This window comes from Leucopleurus acutus, assembly GCF_964270905.1.
Source record: "Leucopleurus acutus genome assembly, chromosome: 20".
Lineage (NCBI taxonomy): Eukaryota > Metazoa > Chordata > Mammalia > Artiodactyla > Delphinidae > Leucopleurus > Leucopleurus acutus.
Genome location: NC_139162.1, coordinates 35,473,504 through 35,495,036, shown reverse-complemented (window position 1 = coordinate 35,495,036; position 21,533 = coordinate 35,473,504). Strand labels below are relative to the sequence as shown.

General features: G+C 40.9%; 1 protein-coding gene across 1 annotated transcript in view; it reads left to right on the top strand.

Moving 5' to 3' along the window:
• Positions 1-14,777, top strand: part of LONP2 (lon peptidase 2, peroxisomal) — a 101,947-nt gene extending 87,170 nt beyond the window's left edge. The window contains exons 12-15 of the mRNA XM_082862924.1: positions 1,741-1,883; positions 10,142-10,349; positions 10,756-10,946; positions 14,360-14,777. Of these exons, the coding sequence (XP_082719050.1) occupies positions 1,741-1,883; positions 10,142-10,349; positions 10,756-10,946; positions 14,360-14,581 (764 nt within the window). The 3' untranslated portion in view covers positions 14,582-14,777. The remainder of the gene's footprint in view (positions 1-1,740; positions 1,884-10,141; positions 10,350-10,755; positions 10,947-14,359) is intronic.
• Positions 14,778-21,533: the final 6,756 nt, after the last annotated feature.

The following is a 21,533-nucleotide window of genomic DNA, read 5'->3' as shown; positions in this document are numbered from 1 at the left end:
CTCAAGACCCACACTTAGGATACAGTGTGTGTATTACACTTTGCAGTCTGCAAAGGGTTTTCTCTTTAATTCTCACAAGAATCCTGCAGAGACAGGTAGTGAGAGGTTTAATGTTTTGCATAAAGTAAAATAGCCAGCAAGTGGCAAAAAGTCTGAACTGTTGTCTGCTTTCACTTGTGATTCAGTCTTGAAGAGGAGCCCTGTAAGGCCCAGCAAGAGAGTAGGCCAAGAGAGCCCTTTCCCTGAAGGTCACAGCAAGGCCGTGAGACACGGGGATCATTTGGGGACACCCCAGGATGTGTCCAATTATCGTTGGAATCTAAAATTAAGGTCTAATATGATTTAACATATTCAGTAATCACTTTGGAAAAGAAAGGAGTTAGTGAAAAGCAATTCCTTTAACTTCATGGTATCAGAATAGAAGAATCGTAGCAAAGCTAGAATAAATATAGATGGATATACAATGTTTAGGTGACTTTGTAATTATTATGTGTTGTATATTAATATATACAGTAATCATTTCCAGAAGGAAGGGTGTATGGAAAGAAAGCAATAAAAGAAAAATATTTTAAAGCACTTTGTGAGGTAGTACAAGAACTAGAAGAATTATGGTAAAACAAAAAGAAAAGAAAAGCAGGGAATGAAGATGAATAGAGCCAGATATTTCCTACATTTATTTATTTATTTTGCGGTACGCGGGCCTCTCACTGTTGTGGCCTCTCCCATTGCGGAGCACAGGCTCTGGATGCGCAGGCTCAGCGGCCGTGGCTCACGGGCCCAGGCGCTCCGCGGCATGTGGGATCTTCCCGGACCGGGGCATGAACCCGCGTCCCCTGCATCGGCAGGCGGACTCTCAACCACTGAGCCACCAAGGAAGCCCTTTCCTACATTTTTAAACCTCTGCTTATTTTAGGTTTCTGGCTATAGACTGAAGTAACATTTTTCTTTACTCAGATTGGAATTACAAAGACCAGTAGAAACGGTGGTCCTAGGGCAGTTGGTTCCTGCTCCCTGGTTGTCTGATCTCAACCAGAATGAGTCAGTCCTTCGACAAGATATCAGCAGCCAGGGCTCTTAGGCAGGTAAAGAAAATAGTCCATTATTATAGGGATTTCAAGCCAGGCTTCATATTATCTTACCCTGGTGATGACAATTATATTCGTTTTTATTGTAAAATAATAACCTTGGAGTTGAGCTATATGTTTACACAAGAGGCATTGCTTCTAGGGGTTCTGTCATTTCCAAGTTCACGTTGGCTGTCAGGAAATGGGACACCTGATGCAACTCCTCTGAGGAGGGAATTGAACAGCTTGAGTTGTGTTGATTTCACAGAGAATTGTACAAGGTAATCTATTGCATCTGACACTTGAGTATCTGGCCTCTAAAGGCCATCAGTTGAACAGTGCCAGGCATTGCTCTTGGCTTAATATAATGGTTGAAAAGAAGACAGGCAAGGTTGCTGCCCTCCTGGGGCTTACACTTTAATGGGGGAAGATGGAGGACAAACAAGTGAAAGTAAATGAACAGGGCAATGCATTGTGTCACCCCTCGGGGGCTCTTGAAAGACTAATTCTTCTGTTGCGTACCACAGGTACACAAGGTGAATTTTTGTGCCTTAATAAAGGTATAAAGGTGACTGAACGGTTGGAAGTCCACTGAGCTTCTGTTTGATATTTACTGCTAATAAATTTTCATACCTGCAAATCTCTGAGAATTCTTAAATAAAATTTTCTCTCTTAGGTTACAGAGAACACATCGTAGAAGATACAAAACCCGAATCTATCAATGACACTACCGACTTGGCCCTACCACCTGAAATGCCAATTTTGATTGACTTCCACGCTCTGAAAGATATCCTTGGGCCCCCGATGTATGAAATGGAGGTGATCATTCTCGTTCCTTTGTTGATACCCACCAGTTTACTCTATTGGTTGCCTAATAGATTGGGGGAGAAGTAGATTTGGGTATTTGGGGAGGCTGAATTTTGTCTTAAGATTGGAAACTTGTGTTCTCTATGGTATTAAATTTTGGTGCTTAATGTGATAATGTGGCTTTTGCAGAGCACCAGAGACCCTGGCCAGATCCTCTTTTGGAAACCCAGTCTGATCTTGTTCTTTGCATCCAGTTTCATTTTAAGAACAGTGTCTCTGACTTTCTCTGACTTTCCTCCTTAGAAACTATATATCCCTATTGTATGTGCTTTAATTAAGTATTTCTTTGTGCTATCAAAGACTTGGAGGAGGGAGGGAAACAACCCAGTACAGAATACCTGAAGACATGAGCCTGGCTTTAGCTTCATGCTGCTCTAGTGCAGACCAGATGGCATCTTTCAGGATTTGTTCTTTCATTGTTATTACTAGTGCCTTTCGAGTTAAACCAACATGCAAGCCCAGCCCTATTTCCATCTCTCTCCCGTAATTCTCCCTCATAGCGGAACGCGGAGCCATAAAGGCCTTGGGAGCAGGACCGAGTCAAGGGAGCTGGATAGAAATAGGTGTTGGTCTATTCTTACCAACTATAGTACTCTGTTTTGGAATGGGAGATATAAATTATAGGGTTGTTAGAAAATAGAGGATTTTTAAAGTCCTGGGAATGTTGAGATCACCAAGGGAAGCTGTGACTGCTGAGGTATTGTGATATATTTTATAAGATGCTTATATGAGCTTTCCTGGGGCATTTACTAGAAAGAGTATGTATTTTACTACTGAACTTATTAGCATCTTTGTTCAGAAGCTTTACTATCACCTTGTCTGTGTAAAGGAAAAAAGGTTTTCAGAAGATAATATCTGGTGAATTATGCAGAAGATAATCTCTCCATCCAGCATTTGAAATCACTACCAGTAAACATGATTTTCCTCAAGTCTTAAAACTGAGAAGAAGAGAAGTAGCCCCCAAACCCATCTTGTTTATTTTCCTAAACTCTGAGCTAGTCATTTAATTCTGCAAAGCTCTCAGCTACAAGAATAGAACGCGTTTACTGTTGGCAGTAAACCTGGTCCTGAACGATAGAATCAGAAACATTATTTTGGTTATTTGAATTCTTAAGATACTGTGGATGGATTTAAATTTTGAAGTGTTGAAAGAAGTGGAGCAAAACTTGTTTTGGTTGAGAACGCGGGCCAAAGCTGCTTTCCTGTTCCGAGTGAACCCAGTGATTCTGTGAGTGACAGTAGAAACAGGTTCTGCTCCTGCATGTCCGGCGGGCTCTTTTCTCTTGGCTTTCCAGAACAGTACATGCCAGCCATTCTTTGGGAATTTACACCAGGGCAGTTGATAAAAACAAAAGATGGATGCGTGCTTCTGTTGCACAGACCCTTCTCTCCCGGCCATGACTGCTCCTGTTAGGTTTGGAAGCATTGCTGACATTCTTGGAGCTTTGGCAGAGAAAGAGCCCAAGGACAGAAAAGAGAAATTTTATAAACACTGCTTAATAGCTCTGTTTGATATCACTGCAAAAACTATTTTATTTTCTTTGTAGCATCTGAGCTATTACATATGAACACTTTGACCAGTATGAATCCAGTAGCCATTTTCCCTTCTATAAATAGCATCTTAGAATAGAAGGTCTGGTATCTGGGAGTTTGGAACATTTTGTTCATATTTTCCACAGTTGAGAGAATTTACCCTGGAGCCAGGGGTTTCTTTCTCTACCTTTAGTGGTCTAATGACCATCAGCCCCAAATTATATAACCACAGCTTTTTGCATCCATGAAATTAAGATTTATGGAACATTTCTTTGTTGTCCAAAAGGTCCATCACTGTGCTAGGGGTCGTCCATTTTACACACAGGGAAAGAGCTTAAGGAAATTAAATGAATCATGCAAATTCACATAAGTTGCAATTAGTGAGGCCAATCTTTAAACTCAGATCAGCCAACTCAAGTCCGGTATTCTTTCCACTCTCCTATAATACCCTGCAGCCAAGATAATTCCTGCCCTTTCCTGCTAAAAGAGAATTGCTTGAAGTACAGCAGTTTAACAAAAAGGCATACCTGCTCTACCTCAGATTTTCATTTCATTCTTACCAACTATAGTACTCTGTTTTGGAATGGGAGATATAAATTATAGAGTTGTTAGAAAACAGAGGATTTTTAAAGTCCTGGGAATGTTGAGATCACCAAAGGAAAAGGATACGGAGTAAAGAGCAGGGAGCCTAGGAGCAGGCCCTGAACAGTTAGGGTCACGTAGGGGAAGAGGAGCCCTCAAAACAGACAGAGAGAAACTAAGAAGAAACAGGCAGTCAGGTAAGAGCAAAACAAGGATGTTGTGCCACCATGAAAACAAAGGCAGAGACTGTCTCAAGAAGGGGGAACATGCAGATGTGTTTGCTGTCTGTGTACCGGATTCTACAGCATGGAGGTTGTAGGTGACCTTGACAGAGTGGGTTCACAAGGAGTGATGGGAGTGTGTTGAAGAGGGAGTGGAAGGTGGGGAAGTAGAAGTAGTTTGTAGGCAGCTCTTTCAGAAGCTTGGCTGTGAACGACTGCAGAGAAGTGAGGTGGCTAGAAGGGAGGATGGAGGTCAAAGGGAGAGTGGTTACAAATGGCAGCCTGTGTGCTGGTCAGAATAGTGCAGTAGAGAGAGTCAGACTGAGGTTGCTGGAGAGAGAGGTGGTACCACAGGAGCAGAGTCTTTGGGGTAGTGCGGCGCGGTGGGGTCCCTGGTGTGAAGGAAGAGCTGGTCTGTGATGAGGGTCCCCTGTGGCGGGTATGATGGAGAAAGCGGGCTGAGAGTGTTGAGTAATTACACGGAAAAGATGATAACGCTGGAACAGAGGAGTATTTGTGCACAAGGAGAGCAGTAAAGCTGGGACAGAGCTGGTGTATAATGTGAAGGAGGTAGAGTTGATGGTTTTGAGTACAAGTGAGCTAGAAGGATGAAAAAGTGGTGGTCAGGGAAGGGGGTGGTTAAATTCAGATTTCAAAGGTCGTATGGCTTCTGTTGGCAATAAGGACCGGGAACAGGGTGGCTGGGTGAGGGTGAGAAGCGTGGTTTTGGAGTTAAGGGTGTGCTTAGAGACAGAGAAGCCAGCTTGCACGGGTCTCAGGTACTCCCTGAAGAAACCCAGGGTGATGGCGGGACTCAGGGTGGTCAGGAAGGAGAGAGTGGGTTTGACTCTAGAAGGCAGTGAGCAGAGAATGAAGATGGGAAGCCGGCTGCCATAAGCAGGGGTTAGGAGGAAGAGGCACGCCACTCAGCGTGATGAACTCCGCCTCCTCGGCCGTGCTGGCGTCATCCGATTCATGGGGGGATTATATATAGGTTTTAGATAGTTTTTAGAATTTGGTGAGTTAATGTATATAAGGCACCCACCATAGTGCCCGGTACGTGCTAAAAAAACAAATACCGGTTCCTGCAACCACCATACACCCTTAAAACAAATAGACCTATGCCCAGTCACAAAAGTAAAAGTCCCTATTATTTTTATTATAACCCTAATTTTATATTTGCTTTAATTTTAATAACCTATACCACCCCTTACTGTGCTTTATTTTCATTGAAGATGAGTCTGCAAAAATACATTAGTACCAAAAATGTTACTGACCTAGCAAACTAACAGGAAGAAAGATAAGAAGGCACACTTTTACTGGTGTTATATCCGTTTAGAATTCTCTCAACAGGTTGAAAAATGAGTTCCTGAAACTTTGTCTAGATTTCATATTTAGGAATAGTATCATAAGTCACCTTTTCAAATACAATAAAGTTTCCTAAAGAAGCAAGATCAGTTAAACACCCACTTTTAAAAAATAACAGATCTCCCTGCATTATGAGAGAGAGAGTGGGAGAGGGTGGGGTAGGTGCCGGTGTCTGGGGCAGCCGAGACTTCATTCTCCCTGACTGTTTCTCAGAACACCTCCTCAGAGGCAGGCCCGGGTCCCAGCATGGAGGGCTTAGGAAGGACGCAGCTATTGAGTCTCATTTGATCTGGTCAGTTATGAGATTGCCATTAATAATGGTAAACTTGGTTGCAGTTACTTTTACTGATTACATGAACCTCTTTGGGGGGAGATGAGAATCTTATAATTTTCATTTTCATCCTAGTGAAGCCAGGAGAAGCCTCCACATTATGAGATACATATATACACACACACACATATATTATCTGCATATTAGATATATATACATAATTAGATATATAAATATAATACAATCCTGCAGTTGACACCCCCCAAAAAAAACCCAACATATAGAGTTCCTGTATATCTCTGGGGGTAACAATCAATCTCATAGACTACAAATGTGGTGACACAATCAGAAAAACACATAAACTCTAGTCTTTCCAGGATAAATTTGATTTTCAGCCTCAGAAAACCAGTCATCCAAGCCACGAGCGTCTATGTTTTGTCGTCTGCTAATCCTGAGAATGTGTCATCTGAGTATTCCTGACTCTATTCATAGTTTGTATGAAAGCCTCAGTGGTGGACAAAAAGTTCTTATGCGAAGGTCACTGCCCTTAGAAAAAATAGTAATAAAGGGAAGAAGAGACTAGACATGCAGGTTTTAAAAAAACGTCCTGAATAGAATGCATCCACCGGTGAATTCCAGGAGATTCCATCAGTGTGCTTGCCTTGCAGACAGATAAAAGCAGGTGCTAGAAATGAGCAAAGTGTATAAACACTAACGAAATGCCCAAAGAGTCATGGGAGTAAATTCCTTCTTCCTCCCTCTCCATTCAGACCTGCTGTGCCCCACGCCCCTGTTAGGACAGCAGCGATGCTGCACTCAGCCTGGCCCACCACCAGCCAGTTGTACCAAGGAAAGGCCTTACTGGAAGGGCCTGCAAGCAGCTGGCTCTCAGCGGCGCCGGTGCTGCGCCAGACCGGGGCCGTGTCGCACAGCTTCCAGAGGTGACGGTGGCTGACCCCGGCACTCCTCCAAAGCAAACAAGTTCACAACTAGAAAAATCAAATATTCCTACAGAGACTTTAAAGAAGTTGGCAGATGGAGAGCCGCCGTGGTGACAACCCTGGCGGGAGCATAAAAAATGCTGTGCAAGCTATAGAAAACAAACCAACGTGTGGTGTAAGCGTTACTGAGGCACGAACCTGCACACATACCGCAGCCATCTGACAGCTCAGGTTTTGCGAGGCACTGTGCCTGCCCCTGGCGAGAAGGCCCACAATATTATTCCTGTCTTGAGTCCTTGGCACCTGCTGGCCTCTCTGCTGCGAAAAGGCTTCCTGGCCTTTTTCTGCCTAGCAGATTTTAAGACCGCTCAGTCTCTCCTGTGACACCTGTCCCAACTCCGCAGACATGGACCCTTGCCTCTGCAGGGCTCTCTGTAGATACAGGCACTGGCTAGATGGTCTTGTTGCACTCCCCGTGCTGGGGGGTAAGCGGCCCCTTATCTGATGCGGTTAGGTAGGTAGTCTGTCACCGCTCTGAGGTTTTCACTTGACATCCCTGTGATCCATGATGGGGCCAGGCTCCCGGTGCCAGTAAAGCACCATTGGATGAAGGTAAAACTCTTAGTCCCTCTGATGGCTGCAGCAGTAAACAACAAGGTATTAAAACTGTAAGTGTTCATCTAGGTTTGGAAGGGTCACAAAGAGTGTACGTATTTACTATTTCAGTCAAATATCACTAAATATCACTATTTTAAGTTAATCGAGAGGAAAGAACAGTGTGAAATTGGCAATGATTAGATGCTCAGATGCTCCTTAAACACTGCTATCATTGAAGTGTTCAGAATGCAGTCATACTTTATAAGACATATCCTGTTATTAATTAGGTTTTTCATTAAATATTTTAAACACTTCCTCAGTCTACATATTTACATGATTGATAGAATTATTACAGAAGAAAATGACCATTTCTTTGAACAAGATTTAGTTAACAGATAAAGGAAACTTGAAGCACCAGTTTCAAGGGAAATTGAATGACAGAAGTGAACTTGAGAAACTCCTGCTCCACTTTGACATTTAGAGGGAAAAACGTTCTAAGTATCAAGCCTAGGCCTGTCTTGGCTAATACAATTGATGATTCCACAAACCAGTAATGGAATTAGAAACTGGTAGAAAAGTACCAGTAGATACACATAGTTTTGAAATTATTGTATTGAATCACTTGTTAGGGAAGTCTATAAAATACAAATTGTTCTGTATAAAGGGTTTAAGATGGCTGGGAAACTGCATGCGGGAGGAAGAAAGAGCATATATCTTATCTTTTAAATTCATATTTACTTGCACTCATTATTTCCGAGGGAAAAATACATAGAAACTGGATGCTTGGTTGTTAAGAGAATTGTTACAATTTCAGAACACATGACTTTGAAGAATATGACTCCAAGTCTAAGAATTACAGATTCGTTACTTCTTAGATAACTGCTATTAGCCTCATCACGAGACTCTAGGTTTGATAGTAACTCCTGCCCTCAGTTCTCCCACCCGTGTATGTTGTTGTTGAGTTACACAGATTTGTCACTGGTCCCATCTTCAGGTTAATATTTCAGCACTTACCGTCAAGTTAGAATAAAGTGGTTATGAGCCTGGATGGTTTTGGTTTGGTCACGTGTACTTATCTACCCCCTGTCCTTTCAATGAACAATGGACCAGTTACTTTTACCCAGAGCACTGGCAGATGGAGAGTGTTGGAAACTGGCTTGGTTTCTTGAAGCAATGTGGTTATCAACATGAATCCTACTTCTGATTCTTTGGGGACATGTTTGGTATTATTCTGACAAAATGAGTTTTGAGGATTTAGCTGTTAAAAGGGATTGTTCTCATTATAGCTAATGAAGTTGTGCTATATGGCTTTTTCTGTTAAATTAGCACAGGATTCAGTATATTGAGGATAATTCTTTAGGACTGGTTCAGTCAGTCCTAGAAAAGAGCCATGCAGTAAAAACAGGAACCCCTGACAAGTTCCCACCCAAAGTAGATGTCGTTCAGGTATAGAGAATTGATTTTATATTAGCAAGAACAAGCTTTGTGAACACTTTTATAAATAGTTGTTTCTGTGTTTTCCTTAAATAGTACTGATCTTTTGCATATTGATCTTTTGTGTCTTTTTCCTCAAATAGATACAAAACAGGGCAGATGCAAAGCTGAGGGAAGGTGAAATCCGTGGTGCACAGTGTCAGCTCAGCCAGCGATGCAACCTGGCCTTCCCAGTCTCTAACATCATTAAATATAAAATTAAAATTTTAAATATAAAACCAACTTTAAAATAGGCTTTTATGTTTACTACTAAAAATAAGTGCCCAGTAGCTTCAATGGATGTCACACATCCATTTAAAATCAGGATTTTCAGCATCTAAGCCCCTTGGAAAAGTAAGCATCAGCCACCCAGCCCTTTAACCAGAAACTCAGGCTATAGACTCTACTGCTCTGTAGTGAGAAAGTTACCTCTTGGTGGAAAAATCTCATGATTGCATTAGTGCTGGGTTGACATATTGTGCCCAGTTCCTCTAACATGGATAACTTCTATTACGATAAGAAATTTGGAGGCTCAGAATGTGCGATAAAAGTTAACATAACTGTTTTTCAGCTGTTACGTTTGATATGTTTTCATAACTTGGATGTGTTAACCTATTTGGCTTGTAATCACCAGTGAGTGACACAATCAGTTTAATATGGAAGTGAGGCAGCACAGTGGGCCTCCGAGCACACAGAAAGGATCCAGGACATAGTGAAGTAGCATTTTACAGTGTCTCTGCGGCAATAAAGATGAGTGGCAGGGAAGTAAGATCCAGGGGTTTTAATATATACCTTGGCCTCTGGAGCTAACACTTCTCAAAAGTACGTTGAAAAGAGCGTTTCTACTTCCAGAAGCAAATTCATGATTGCCTAAAATGAAGTTCGGTGCTGTAGTGTTTTTAAATATGCAGCCTAATAAAAGCATTGAGATAGATAAAACGATTGCGTTTGTTCCTGAAAATTAGGGCATGTGTAACTAGGTGTGGTGCTTAAGTATCAAAAGTCACTCACACATACTTTAAGGTAAAATTGTTTCTGATAAATGCCAGTCTGTCTTGGCAAAAAAGCCCTATGTGACTCCCAAGTCATGTGCAGTAGTAAGTACTTTGAGGTGCAGCTTAAGCTTAAGCCCTCTGAGGAAGAGCCAGCGCTTGTGATTAGGTCAGCCTGAAAAGAATTCGGCTCTTGTTGGCCTTACCGATCATTTTCCTTCTTTCTCTCAAGGTGTCTGAGCGTCTGAGTCAACCAGGAGTGGCGATCGGTTTGGCTTGGACTCCCTTAGGTGGGGAAATCATGTTCGTGGAGGCGAGTCGGATGGATGGCGAAGGCCAGTTAACTCTGACCGGCCAGTTGGGGGACGTCATGAAGGAGTCTGCCCACCTGGCTATCAGCTGGCTCCGCAGCAACGCCAAGAAATACCATCTGACCAATGGTGAGCGACCCACCCCAGGGAGTAGGGGCGGGGGGTGCAGCTGCAGCAAAGGAGAGCCTTGGGATCCTGACCCAGGAGGCATCCCACAGTTCAGAGACAGATCCAGTTACCCCTTAAAGCACAGACCTTTGCTTTTGAATTCCCGTGGAAATTCTAGTTCCCAGTTGAGGACTGTTTGACTGGAACCTGAGCTGGAAACTGACTCCAAGGGTTTGTTTTGTTTTTCCTGCTACTTGGAATAGAATGAAGCTGTTCTTCCAGACCCCCACTTTACTTATACTGCCCGTTAATATTTTGAAGGATCTGTTTACCCGAAACATTCATTTTTATCTGTTTGATTTTCTTTTTTCGGAGAAAAAACAGGTTTAATTTTTCTACATCAAAATCCTTTTTTCCTTTTTTAAAGCTTCTGGAAGTTTTGATCTTCTTGAGAACACAGACATCCATCTGCACTTCCCAGCTGGAGCTGTCACAAAAGATGGACCATCTGCTGGAGTTACCATAGCAACCTGTCTCGCCTCACTTTTTAGTGGGCGGCTGGTGTGTTCAGATGTAGCCATGACTGGTGAAATCACACTGCGAGGTCTTGTTCTTCCAGTATGTATGAAGAAACCTATTTATATGGTTTTTAAAATTTTTATTAATACTACTTTAAAATCTAAATTAATAGTGGTTTGCCTTCTTCCTATGAATAGCTTAGTTTTAAACATTAAATTTTTGTATCTGTAATTCAGATTTTTAAATTTTGATCAAATAAAGGAAAAACTGACAATTTTCCCCATGTTTTCCCTTCTACTAAAAAAGAAGACTTGCTTACAGTAAAAAATATCAGTCTGGTCACCAGAAATATCAGCTGTTCAGGTGAAGATTTGAGGCTTTATTCTAGTTAATGAATTGTTAAATATATGGCATGTGTGTAAAATAAGATGGTAGCTATTTTTAAACTTTAAGCCCAATTCTCACCTTTTGGAATTCCTGTGAGACCTCCTATCTGCCTATAGATAACTTAGATTACTGTAATTGATAGATTGATAAAAAAAAATATATAGAAAAGAAGTAGTATAAAATGGAAATTGTAGTAAAGACTAACGATGCCTAATTGCTAAATTTTGAAAAAGTTCTGTACATATGAGGCTTTAGGGCTCCAGCCTATATCATAACTACTTATAAAAACACTGAAAAATGCATAGAACTTGAGAGATCATTTAGAGGTTTAAGTCATTAGTTAGCAGTACCAGACTACAATAAAGTTTTGGTGGGTTCAATAGCAAAATGAGAAAAAAAGGAATGTTCTTTATTATGAGAATGCCTTTATTTTATGAGGTAATGGTGAAAGTAGGTCACAGAATCACCAATTAGGATCACAAAAAATGCTCTCAGTTCCCTGATTTTTTAAATTTAATTCAACCAGAAAGTCATGTTCTAAACCTTATTTACTATGATATAACTGTATATCTATACTCAATAGGAATGTCGATCTCTTTTCTTTACCTTACCCCAGAACTACTGCATTTCTAGTGACAGTAGTGGTTGATACTAGCTGTACTGCTAAAAGGAAATGAGCAAGTGCTTTACTGACCATAAACTCTTTAGTTTCCTAGTTCAAAATGGTAAGCTAAGCAAGGAATAAAGGGAATAAATTATAACAGTCAAAAATGAGGGGGGAAGGACTTCCCCTGTGGCGCAGTGGTTAGGAATCCGCCTGCCAACGCACGGGGACACGGGTTTGAGTCCTGGTCTGGGAAGATCCCACATGCCGCAGAGCAACTAAGCCTGTGCACCACAACTACTGAGCCTGTGCTCTAGAGCCCGCGAGCCACAACTACTGAGCCTGCGTGCCACAACTACTGAAGCCCGCACACCTACAGCCCGTGCTCCACAACAAGAGAAGCCACTGCAATGAGAAGCCTGCGCACCGCAACGAAGAGCAGCCCCCACTCGCTGCAACTAGACAAAGCCCGCGCACAGCAACGAAGACCCAACGCAGCCAAAAATAAATAAATGAAAAATATTTTTTTTAAAAATGAGGGGGGACACACCATTGTAAAGCAATTACACTCCAATAAAGATGTTAAAAAAAAAATGAGTGGGGAGCCATCAGCTGATAGTTCAGCCAACTTCTAGAAGATAGAAGTGTCCCCAGCTGATGTAACAGAATTGGAGGTAGAGACAGTCTTCCCAGCAGGAATCTGTTGAAAAGCACTGGCTCAGAGCCGGAAGGTTCAGACCATTAGAAAAGGAAGGGGGTGGGAAATGAAAAACAGGGGATTCGTTGAAATCTCCATAGAACAAATGGTTCTTCCACTAGGTCCCCTGCACTCAGTGCAAATTGCACGCAGGAAAAGGCTTCCCTACCCCCAGCAGAGGCGAAGCCACAGCAGCTCTGAGTAAGCCTTCAGTTTTAAACTATTATGGGAGACATGGAGAAAAGCAGCATTTAAGAGAAAGACCTGCTAAGTCTGGAGAAAACATAATTCAAGAACAGAGGATAAGACAAAGCTCTTGAATTTAAAAGAACGGTTTTAGGAATTGGTCGACGAACTATTCAGAAAAAAATAATAGAAAAAACAGTCTGACAAATCCAACATCTAACTAAACAGAGAAAATGGAAGAGAACAAATTGTCAAGGAAATAATGGAGCATTTCCTAGAATTTAAGGCTATGTTCAGATTGAAAGGGCCTGTACCAACTAGGAAAAAGGATTGCATCCTCATGACTTTTCAGATCACGGAGGAAAAAGCTTTCTCATCCGTGACCCTAGATACACAGCACCTTCAAGACTCTGAGGGAAAATGGGTTTAAATCGTCTTGTATACACAGCCTTACCGTCAACCAAATGTGAATGCAAGATAGACATTTCCATACGTGCAGGGAATCTGTTTATCTCACACTCTTTCTGAAGAAGTTACATTGAAAGTGTAGTTCAGCAGCATAAAGGAAAAGCCTGGCAAGAGAGTGACAGTGTGGTAGGATGGCCGCTGTGCAGAAAGGCCTAGAGCCCAGCCAGTCTGGTGCCACAGGTGGGAGCAGGCTTCTGAGGGCTGTCTCCAGGGGTCACGTGTTCCGGGTGGTGTGACTGAGACTTGTGTCTGTTATCTATTACTCATACACACCACCCCAAAACGGCAGTTATTATTCTTAGTTTCTGTGGGGCAGGAACTCAAGAGAGGCTTAGCTGGGCTCTTGTGGCCCAGGGTCTCTCATCATGTAGTCATATACCAGCCTGGATGCAGTCAGTCATCTGAAGGCTGACTGGGGCGGGGCATCTGCTTCTGTTGTGGTTCACTCACGTGACTGCAGATTGGTCCTGGTTGGCCGGACTGCTGGGGTGACCTCAGACACCTGGGCTACCTGAGCTACCTGCAGGGCAAGAGATCCAAGAGAGATCCAGGCAGAAGCTCTTATTTTTTGTGACTTAACCTTGAAAGTCACACAGCATCACTTCCACCGCACTCTTACAAGTAAATCGCTAAGCCTGGCACACATTCAAGGGGGGGGAATTAGACTCCACCTTCTGAAGGGACCATTTCAGACATATTTTAAAACCACCACAAGAGCCTAGATGTTTTCTTCATCACACGGCACAGAGGTCATTGCTTTAAACCTGTACAGAAGAAAATAATCCTGGCATGCAACTAAGCTCTGTAGGAATGGTATTTATGGTCAAAATAATGTAATGCTTTTTCAGAATCAGCCTATAAACAAGATTGTTGTGAGTGCAGAAAGGAATATAAATGTTAACCTTGACAATATAAAAGAGAATCACGGACAGAAGAGGTGCTCATACCTGTCAAAAATTTAGAATCTTCCATTAAAAGGATTTAATATAATACTAATTGAAATGTAAAGAATTTACTGTTAACCTTTTTAGTGGCTTTCCTAGCTCATGCTCTAGCAAAATGGAAGATGATTTGGATGTTTTAAAATAGCGTGAAAGAAAGGTGGGTCAGGGTTTCTTCCACAGCCTGAGGATGATCATAAACCTTAATAACGTTCCTCTCTCCTTACAGGTAGGTGGAATTAAAGACAAAGTGCTGGCAGCACACAGAGCGGGACTGAAGCGTGTCATTATTCCTCAGAGGAATGAGAAAGACCTTGAAGAAATCCCAGGCAATGTCCGGCAGGATTTGACTTTTGTCACAGCAACCTGCCTGGATGAAGTTCTTAACGCAGCTTTTGATGGTGGCTTTACTGTCAGCACCAGACCTGGCCTCTTAAATAGCAAACTGTAAGCCCACACCTCAGCTTCTTAGAATTTTAAGTTATAAAGTGCCGAGAGGTACTGACAGGATGATTTTATTCACACCAGCAGGGGTAAGCAAAATGTCCCTAATTTGCGAGTCTAATCTCAGCAGTAACAAACCTGACTCAAGTGGTGGCTAGTGTTTATTACAGAAAGGTTAATCTAATAAATTGATTAAATCGGAATTGAATTCTTGTCTTGAATGGGCTCATTACTGTCCCTGGAAAGTTATGGAACAGTGGTTCTCCTGTGGTTCCAAACAGAAGCATCTGTATTACCTGAGAACTTATTAGACATGTAAATTCTCAAAACCCACCAGCAGACCTTTTGAATCAGACTCTGGGGGTGGGACCCAATCTGCTTTACTAAGCCACCCAGATGATTCTGATGTGTAGTCAAGGTCAGGAACCATTGGTATAGACCATTACCTTAGCAGATTCACCTGTAGATTTTATTGGCCCCTGAAAGCAATCAGAAGGGGAACTGGGCAAAGGTGAAAATAATAGCCAACTATTAGTCTTTACGGAAAATATTCAAGTGAAGCAAACTCTGTGATGAGGTCTACACATCCTACCCTTCCTTTGCTGAGGGAAGCAGCAGAGTGGCATGTGTTGGCCTACATGACAGAAACATACTGGCCCTGAATGCCTGTCATCTTAGAAAAAAGTCCAGTCCCCAGAGGGAGGCAGCCATCCATTCTGGGATGGTCCCTACACTTGGTATCCTGATTCCTGCCACCTCCCCTTGTGTTGCTTGTTTGCCTGTGCCAATCCCCAGTTCTGGTAGCCTTTCTCCATGCCTCTCTTCTCCTGTGACTCAGTCCAGGATATGGATAACTATGAAGTTAGGCTCTTCTATTTACTAGCATTTGAACTTTCTGTATCTTAGTTTTCCTTTCCTTTAAAGTGCAAATAATTGTACTCATCAGTGTTACTGTGAAGTATACAGTTAGAATGCAACATAAAATAACACGGAACAATTTCTAATCATTATTCCAGCCAGTAATGGACTTCAGAATCTTATATTACAAAATATAACAACAGATATGTAAAGATACTTCGGAATTTCTTGGATAAGAATGAGATATACAAATTACCCTAATACTGTGCTCAGACCTGGCGGTAAAAATCTGAATGTGTTCTGGGAGGACAAGTGCAGACCTAGGGCCGTGGCCAGTGGGAGAGAGCAAGCACCGGGAGCTTGGAAAACATTTCATTGACTGTCTTATCACTACTGTGATTTTATCATTTCTGCACGATTGTCTTACAAGGTAGAAGAAACTATGATGTTAATTTGTTTTCAGCAACCAGAGGGAGTTAATCCATACCCACCTTGCTCTGCCGTGTCCCACCCAGCAGTGGCAACACAGCACACATTTGAAGAGTGGGAGTTATCTGTATTCTTCCTCAAGAGTCCTGAGTATGCAGTTTTGTACTGGTCTGTGAACAGTAGTAGGGCATCTTCTGGGCCCTCTGGCTTTGAGCATGCCTTTCCTTACTAAAGGAGCTGACTGAGAAAACCCATACATATATGAAATTAGCAGTATGACCTTCATTTCTCTAGCATTGTTTTTGGTTTTTTTAAGTTTGTGGCAAAATAATTTACCATTTTAACTTAGAAGTGTGTAATTCAGGGTCGTTAATTACACTAATGTACCACCATCACCACTAGCTATATCCAAAACCTTTTCATCATCTTAAACTGAAACTCTGTATCCAATAAAAAGTAACTCCCCATTCCTCCATCCCCCAGACCCTGGTAGCCACTATTTTACCTTGTCTCTATGAATTTGCCTATTCTAAGTACCTTATGTAAGTGGAATATCTGCCCTTCTGTGTCTGGCATGTTTCACTTAGCATGTCATCATTTATCCATGTTGCAGCATGTATCAGAATTTCCTTTCTTTAAGACTGAGTAATATTCCACTGCTGCACATGCCACATTTTATTCATTTATCTGTTGTTTCTACCTCTAGGCTGTTGTGCTGTGAACATGAGCGTACAACTATCTCTTTGAGTCTGTTTTTCATTCTTTTGGAAATACACTTGAGGAACCACCCATGTTTCCCACCACACAGCTACACCATTTGACATTCCCACCAGCAATACACAAAGGTTCCAATTTCTCCACATTCTTGCCAACACTTATTTTCATTATTGATAATGGCCATCCTAAAAAGGCCATTAAAGAAGCAACTCATGGTTTTGACTTACATTTCCCTGATGACTAATGGTTGAGTATCTTTTTCTAGCACTGTTTGTAAAAGTGTTTTCCAAAGACCCCTCATCTATCAGTCAGCTAGGTTTTTTGGAACTGCTAACTTAAAATTCCAATTCAGCAGGCCTATAGGTGAGGGCTTGGGAATCTGTGTATTTAACCAGTGCTCTCCACACTTTTAATGTGGGCTTTTAAAACTCTTCAAGTATTAAAACTATGAAAAGCTTTAAGTGCCTTGGTAATCAAGAAATTTTACACTGCTTGAGGCACACGTTTACTTAGCTCTGCCCCTTCAGTGGTTTTCACTTGGCTCTGCCCCTTCTGTTTGAACCTTACTGTAAACCATGTCAGAGATTTACTGCTGTTAATCACCTGTATACAGTGGAAGATGCCATCGGAGTTGAGTGACCCTATTTAACATCAGCCTACAAATCTTGGACCATTGTTAAGGTCTCCTGACTAAATGAGTGGATTTAAAGTGTACTAAACATACCTGAATTTTTCTAAATAAGGGGAGGTAAAATTTATGTGCTGAGTGAAACACACAAAATTTCCTTCTCTCCTTTTCTTCCCGGGACATCAGTCAAGATTTGCATTCTGGTCATAGCACAGATCCTCTTCATAAGAAGAGCGGGGTTGCAAATTCATTTCCACTTCCAGTGCCATCTGAGTTGCAGAGGCTGCTTGAAATGCAGAGGTTTCTGATTCCCATCATCTGAACACAGTGACTAGTCATGTCTACCAAGAGGAGCTCCCGGCACTCGGTGACTGGTCCACATTTAAACCTTACCAAAGTCTACCATGTTGTGAGGTAACCAGCTGCTGAGGGCAGAGTGGGCTGACTTTGCATTTTCCTTTTATTGACCACTGAAATGAGAAAAACCTTCCTATAATTAAGGGGACTTGACACTAAGCCACAAAGAATGTTAATTTTGCCAATTCTTCCAAATCCAAAGTTTATTTTGTCTGGGACTATTTATTAGATGTAAACATCAAGAACTTTTGTTTTTTTAATTAAGTGTAACATGTTCAAGCTCACATTATTTTGGCTAAAATGCGCTGTATTTGAGTGCCCATCTTCATGAAAACTTTATCCAGCAGCTTAAAAAGTCAAGACTACAAAAGTACAGTCATTATCCGATTTGATGATTTATGATCCAATGCTATGCTTTTTTGTTTTAATAACATTTAGTGGATACTGAAATGAAAATTAGTTACTAAAAAAATTTTTAAAGCACCAGAACAGGAAGGAAATACTAAAAGGATCTGAAGGGAAACAATAGGCAAGTGCACTGAATGGCTATTGAAAAGTCTTTAAACAGCTGTATCAAGTTTCTTTTTTAATGTAGGAAAAGCTTTATTTGCTATGAAAATTCACTTATTTGGAACATATTAGGTATGGTAGGTACTATCAATGAGCTAAAGAATGTATTTAACATTCTTGGACCTCATAAAAAATCTTTCATATTAAAAATTTTTTAATTAAGTTCAGCTCTGACATATTGTCAGTACATTTCTAGGCAATAGGAACTAAAACCCTTTAGGCTAAATCCTAATCTTGACGTGACAGTGCAAGCTTGTCAAAATGTGACTTTATTATAAAACCAAGTATTCCTTCAAACCATTGTTTCTACTTTTCAGAATTTAGAAAGGCCTAAGAAAAATAAATTATTTTCAAAGAAAATTCTTAAGGCTGTATAAAGTTAAGGAAAATGGTTCAGCAAGCAGTGAGGCTATAGTGCCAGGCATAAGGATAAGCACTTTACAGCACACTTAGCCATCCTCATTCCCTTATGAGGTAGACACAACTACACCCTTTACAGAGAAGGAACTTCGAGCAAAGTTAAGTCAAAGTTAGTAGGTAAAGGGTCAGAATTCAAACCCAGGCAGTTAGAACCTACAGCCCACACTTTACATTTTAGGAGATGCTTGAATTTGGTGGATGATGCTGTTTTTAGGAAAATGTGAGTTTCTTTTGGTAAATGACTCAACTTGCTTAAGATCATATGCAGTAAGCCACCAAATCATCCTTTATGTTTGGAATATGCACAATAGGTAGGTGGGGAAGGGAATGACTTAAGGTTCTAGCAGTGCATTCAATCTATAGATTTTCAAAACGTTCCATCTGTACCTTTCTTATTTAACTTACATAAATGACTACAGTACTAGTTGGTAGGTCATACACTCAATTCACCCTATGTGTTCTAATCTTACTCTAGTCTAATGCACCAGTCACAGACTGGCCTGGCCCCCAGGTATGTTTAAGTCTGATCCAGTGTTTTGCTTTTCAGTTTGGGTTACTTACCAATTTTTCCACTCAGGAACCTGAGTGAAATAAAATTCCATTAGTAGAATCATTGCAGATGTTCCTGCATATAGAGCTCTTGAGCTTGGGGGCGGCGGGCAGGGAACATGACTAAGACTTTTTGGTGAGCCAAAAACATCTATAGCCATTTGCTTCGCTTAAGTTTAAAGTTTGTAAAATTGTGGGCCTTTTAAATTATAAAGTTATACATATTATAATAAAAATCACTCAAAGCAAAAGAAAAAATTCCCCAACAATCGTTAGCATATTAAACTGGTTCATGATTCAGTTCAACAGGATGAATTCAAGTTTAAGAATGTAAAAGAACAAAAAATATCCCCTACCCCTACCCTATATAATCCCCTGAAAGAAAACACCAAGACACCAGAAGGGGTGGGGGCATCAATAGGAAAAAGTAGAATATTGATTATAAATATAGATGATTTAAGAACAAGAGTTAGATCTCATAAATCTCAAATGGACCAAGAAATACGGCTCTAGGTCACATCATCCCTATAGGCCAAAAATATGAAGACAAATAAATATAGTTAACAAATATTAAAATATCAACCTTATTACCTATCAAACACACAAAATTTACTATCTTAAGCATAAATTGGCAAAACATGAGGTTACAATGAAAGGCAAAATCCTTCACACTGCTACCATAAGTTTCCACTGAAACCTCTCCAGAAAGCAATGAAAACAGTATCAAGACCTTTAAAGAAAATAAAAAACCCCAAGAATATAACCAGAAAACATAGAAATGTTCACAGGCTATTTATAATTAGCCGAAAAAATTTACCTGGAAAAACTGGGCAAAGCAAATATCCAACACTGGGGACCTGGCTAAAACTACAGTCAATCTTCACAAAAATTACCCCAAATGATGTTTTTCCAAGATTATTAAATGCTTAGATGATCATGTTATGTGTAGGGGTGCGAGGGAGTTACATAGTTACACAATCCCAAATTACATGATTTCAAAATAAATGTGTGTAAACACATGTAAATACACAAAGAACTAGAAAAACAAAAATGTTTGTAGTCGTCTGAACGGATAAGACTACAGACTCTACTGTGTGTGCCAAAGTCTATATATTGAACACAAATATCAAAGAAATGTTTTATAATCAAAGAAACATTTTAAAATATTTTAAATACAAATGATATAACTCCACAAAAATATTCAATATACTAAATGAGGAGGAAAAACTGCTTTTCTAAACACACATGCTAATAGGAATAGACCTGGATATACATTGGTGGTTGCCCTGTTCCCTTTCGCCACAAAAATGGCTACACACAAGCACAAGTTATAACCAATTCAAAAAATAATGTCTATGTAGGAAAGAAACTACACAACCACCTTTTTTTTTTTTTTTTTTTTGCCGTACGCGGGCCTCTCAGTTGTGGCCTCTCCCGTTGTGGAGCACAGGCTCCAGAAGTGCAGGCTCAGCGGCCATGGCTCATGGGCCCAGCTGCTCCGCGGCATGTGGGATCTTCCCAGACCAGGGCACGAACCCGTGTCCCCTGCATCAGCAGGCGGACTCTCAACCACTGCACCACCAGGGCCCCTACACAACCTTCTTTCCTGAAAATGGTTAACAGAAGTAAATTTTGTTATCCACAATTGGGGCAGTGGGGGGGGGGGGGGGGTTAAGGGGAAGTCCAAATTATTTTTAACTGACTTCCTATGTTTAGGGTACCCATAAAAACCACACAAAATAAAATGATCTATGGCCAATCAGAAGGCAATTTCAGAATCTTGCTAGGTGCTTCAGGCTAACTCACATCAGTTAACTATATGGTGCTAGTTACAGGTATACTAATAGCAGCTAACATGTTGGGTTAGCTTATTATGTACAGAGCACGGTCCTAGGTAACTTGTATCCATCCCATTTAACCCTTGGATGTAGCTACCATAATTAACCTCATTTCAGTTTACACTAGTAAACTGGAACCCAAGATCACACAGCTGATTAGTGAGAGTTACAGCTAGCATAGGCATGTAGCCCCTGAAGTCTGGCTGTAGAAGCCAGGCTCTTAACCACAAGGCTATAAAATACTAACTCATTTTTTTGTTGTTAAAAAGGGGGGAAAAGTGATCAGCATTTTAACTAATTGGCCTCCTAACAGAGTTGTGAGAATCAAAAATCTAAGCAAAAGGAAGGAAAAAACAAGATTCTGTGTAGGCCAGAGACCATATACCCATTCTTTTACTGTACTTTAGAACAGATCTCTATCTACCAAAATTCACAATACATAGTACATTGCTTTTGGCTATAAAATTACAGAATTTAACAGGAAAATAACTTTGGATTTTAATCAAACTTGGAGCTAAAGCAGACACGTAAGAGTTTTTAATTTGCCAGATATTCTTTTAATGAGAATTATAAAAGACCAAAAACATTTTTTC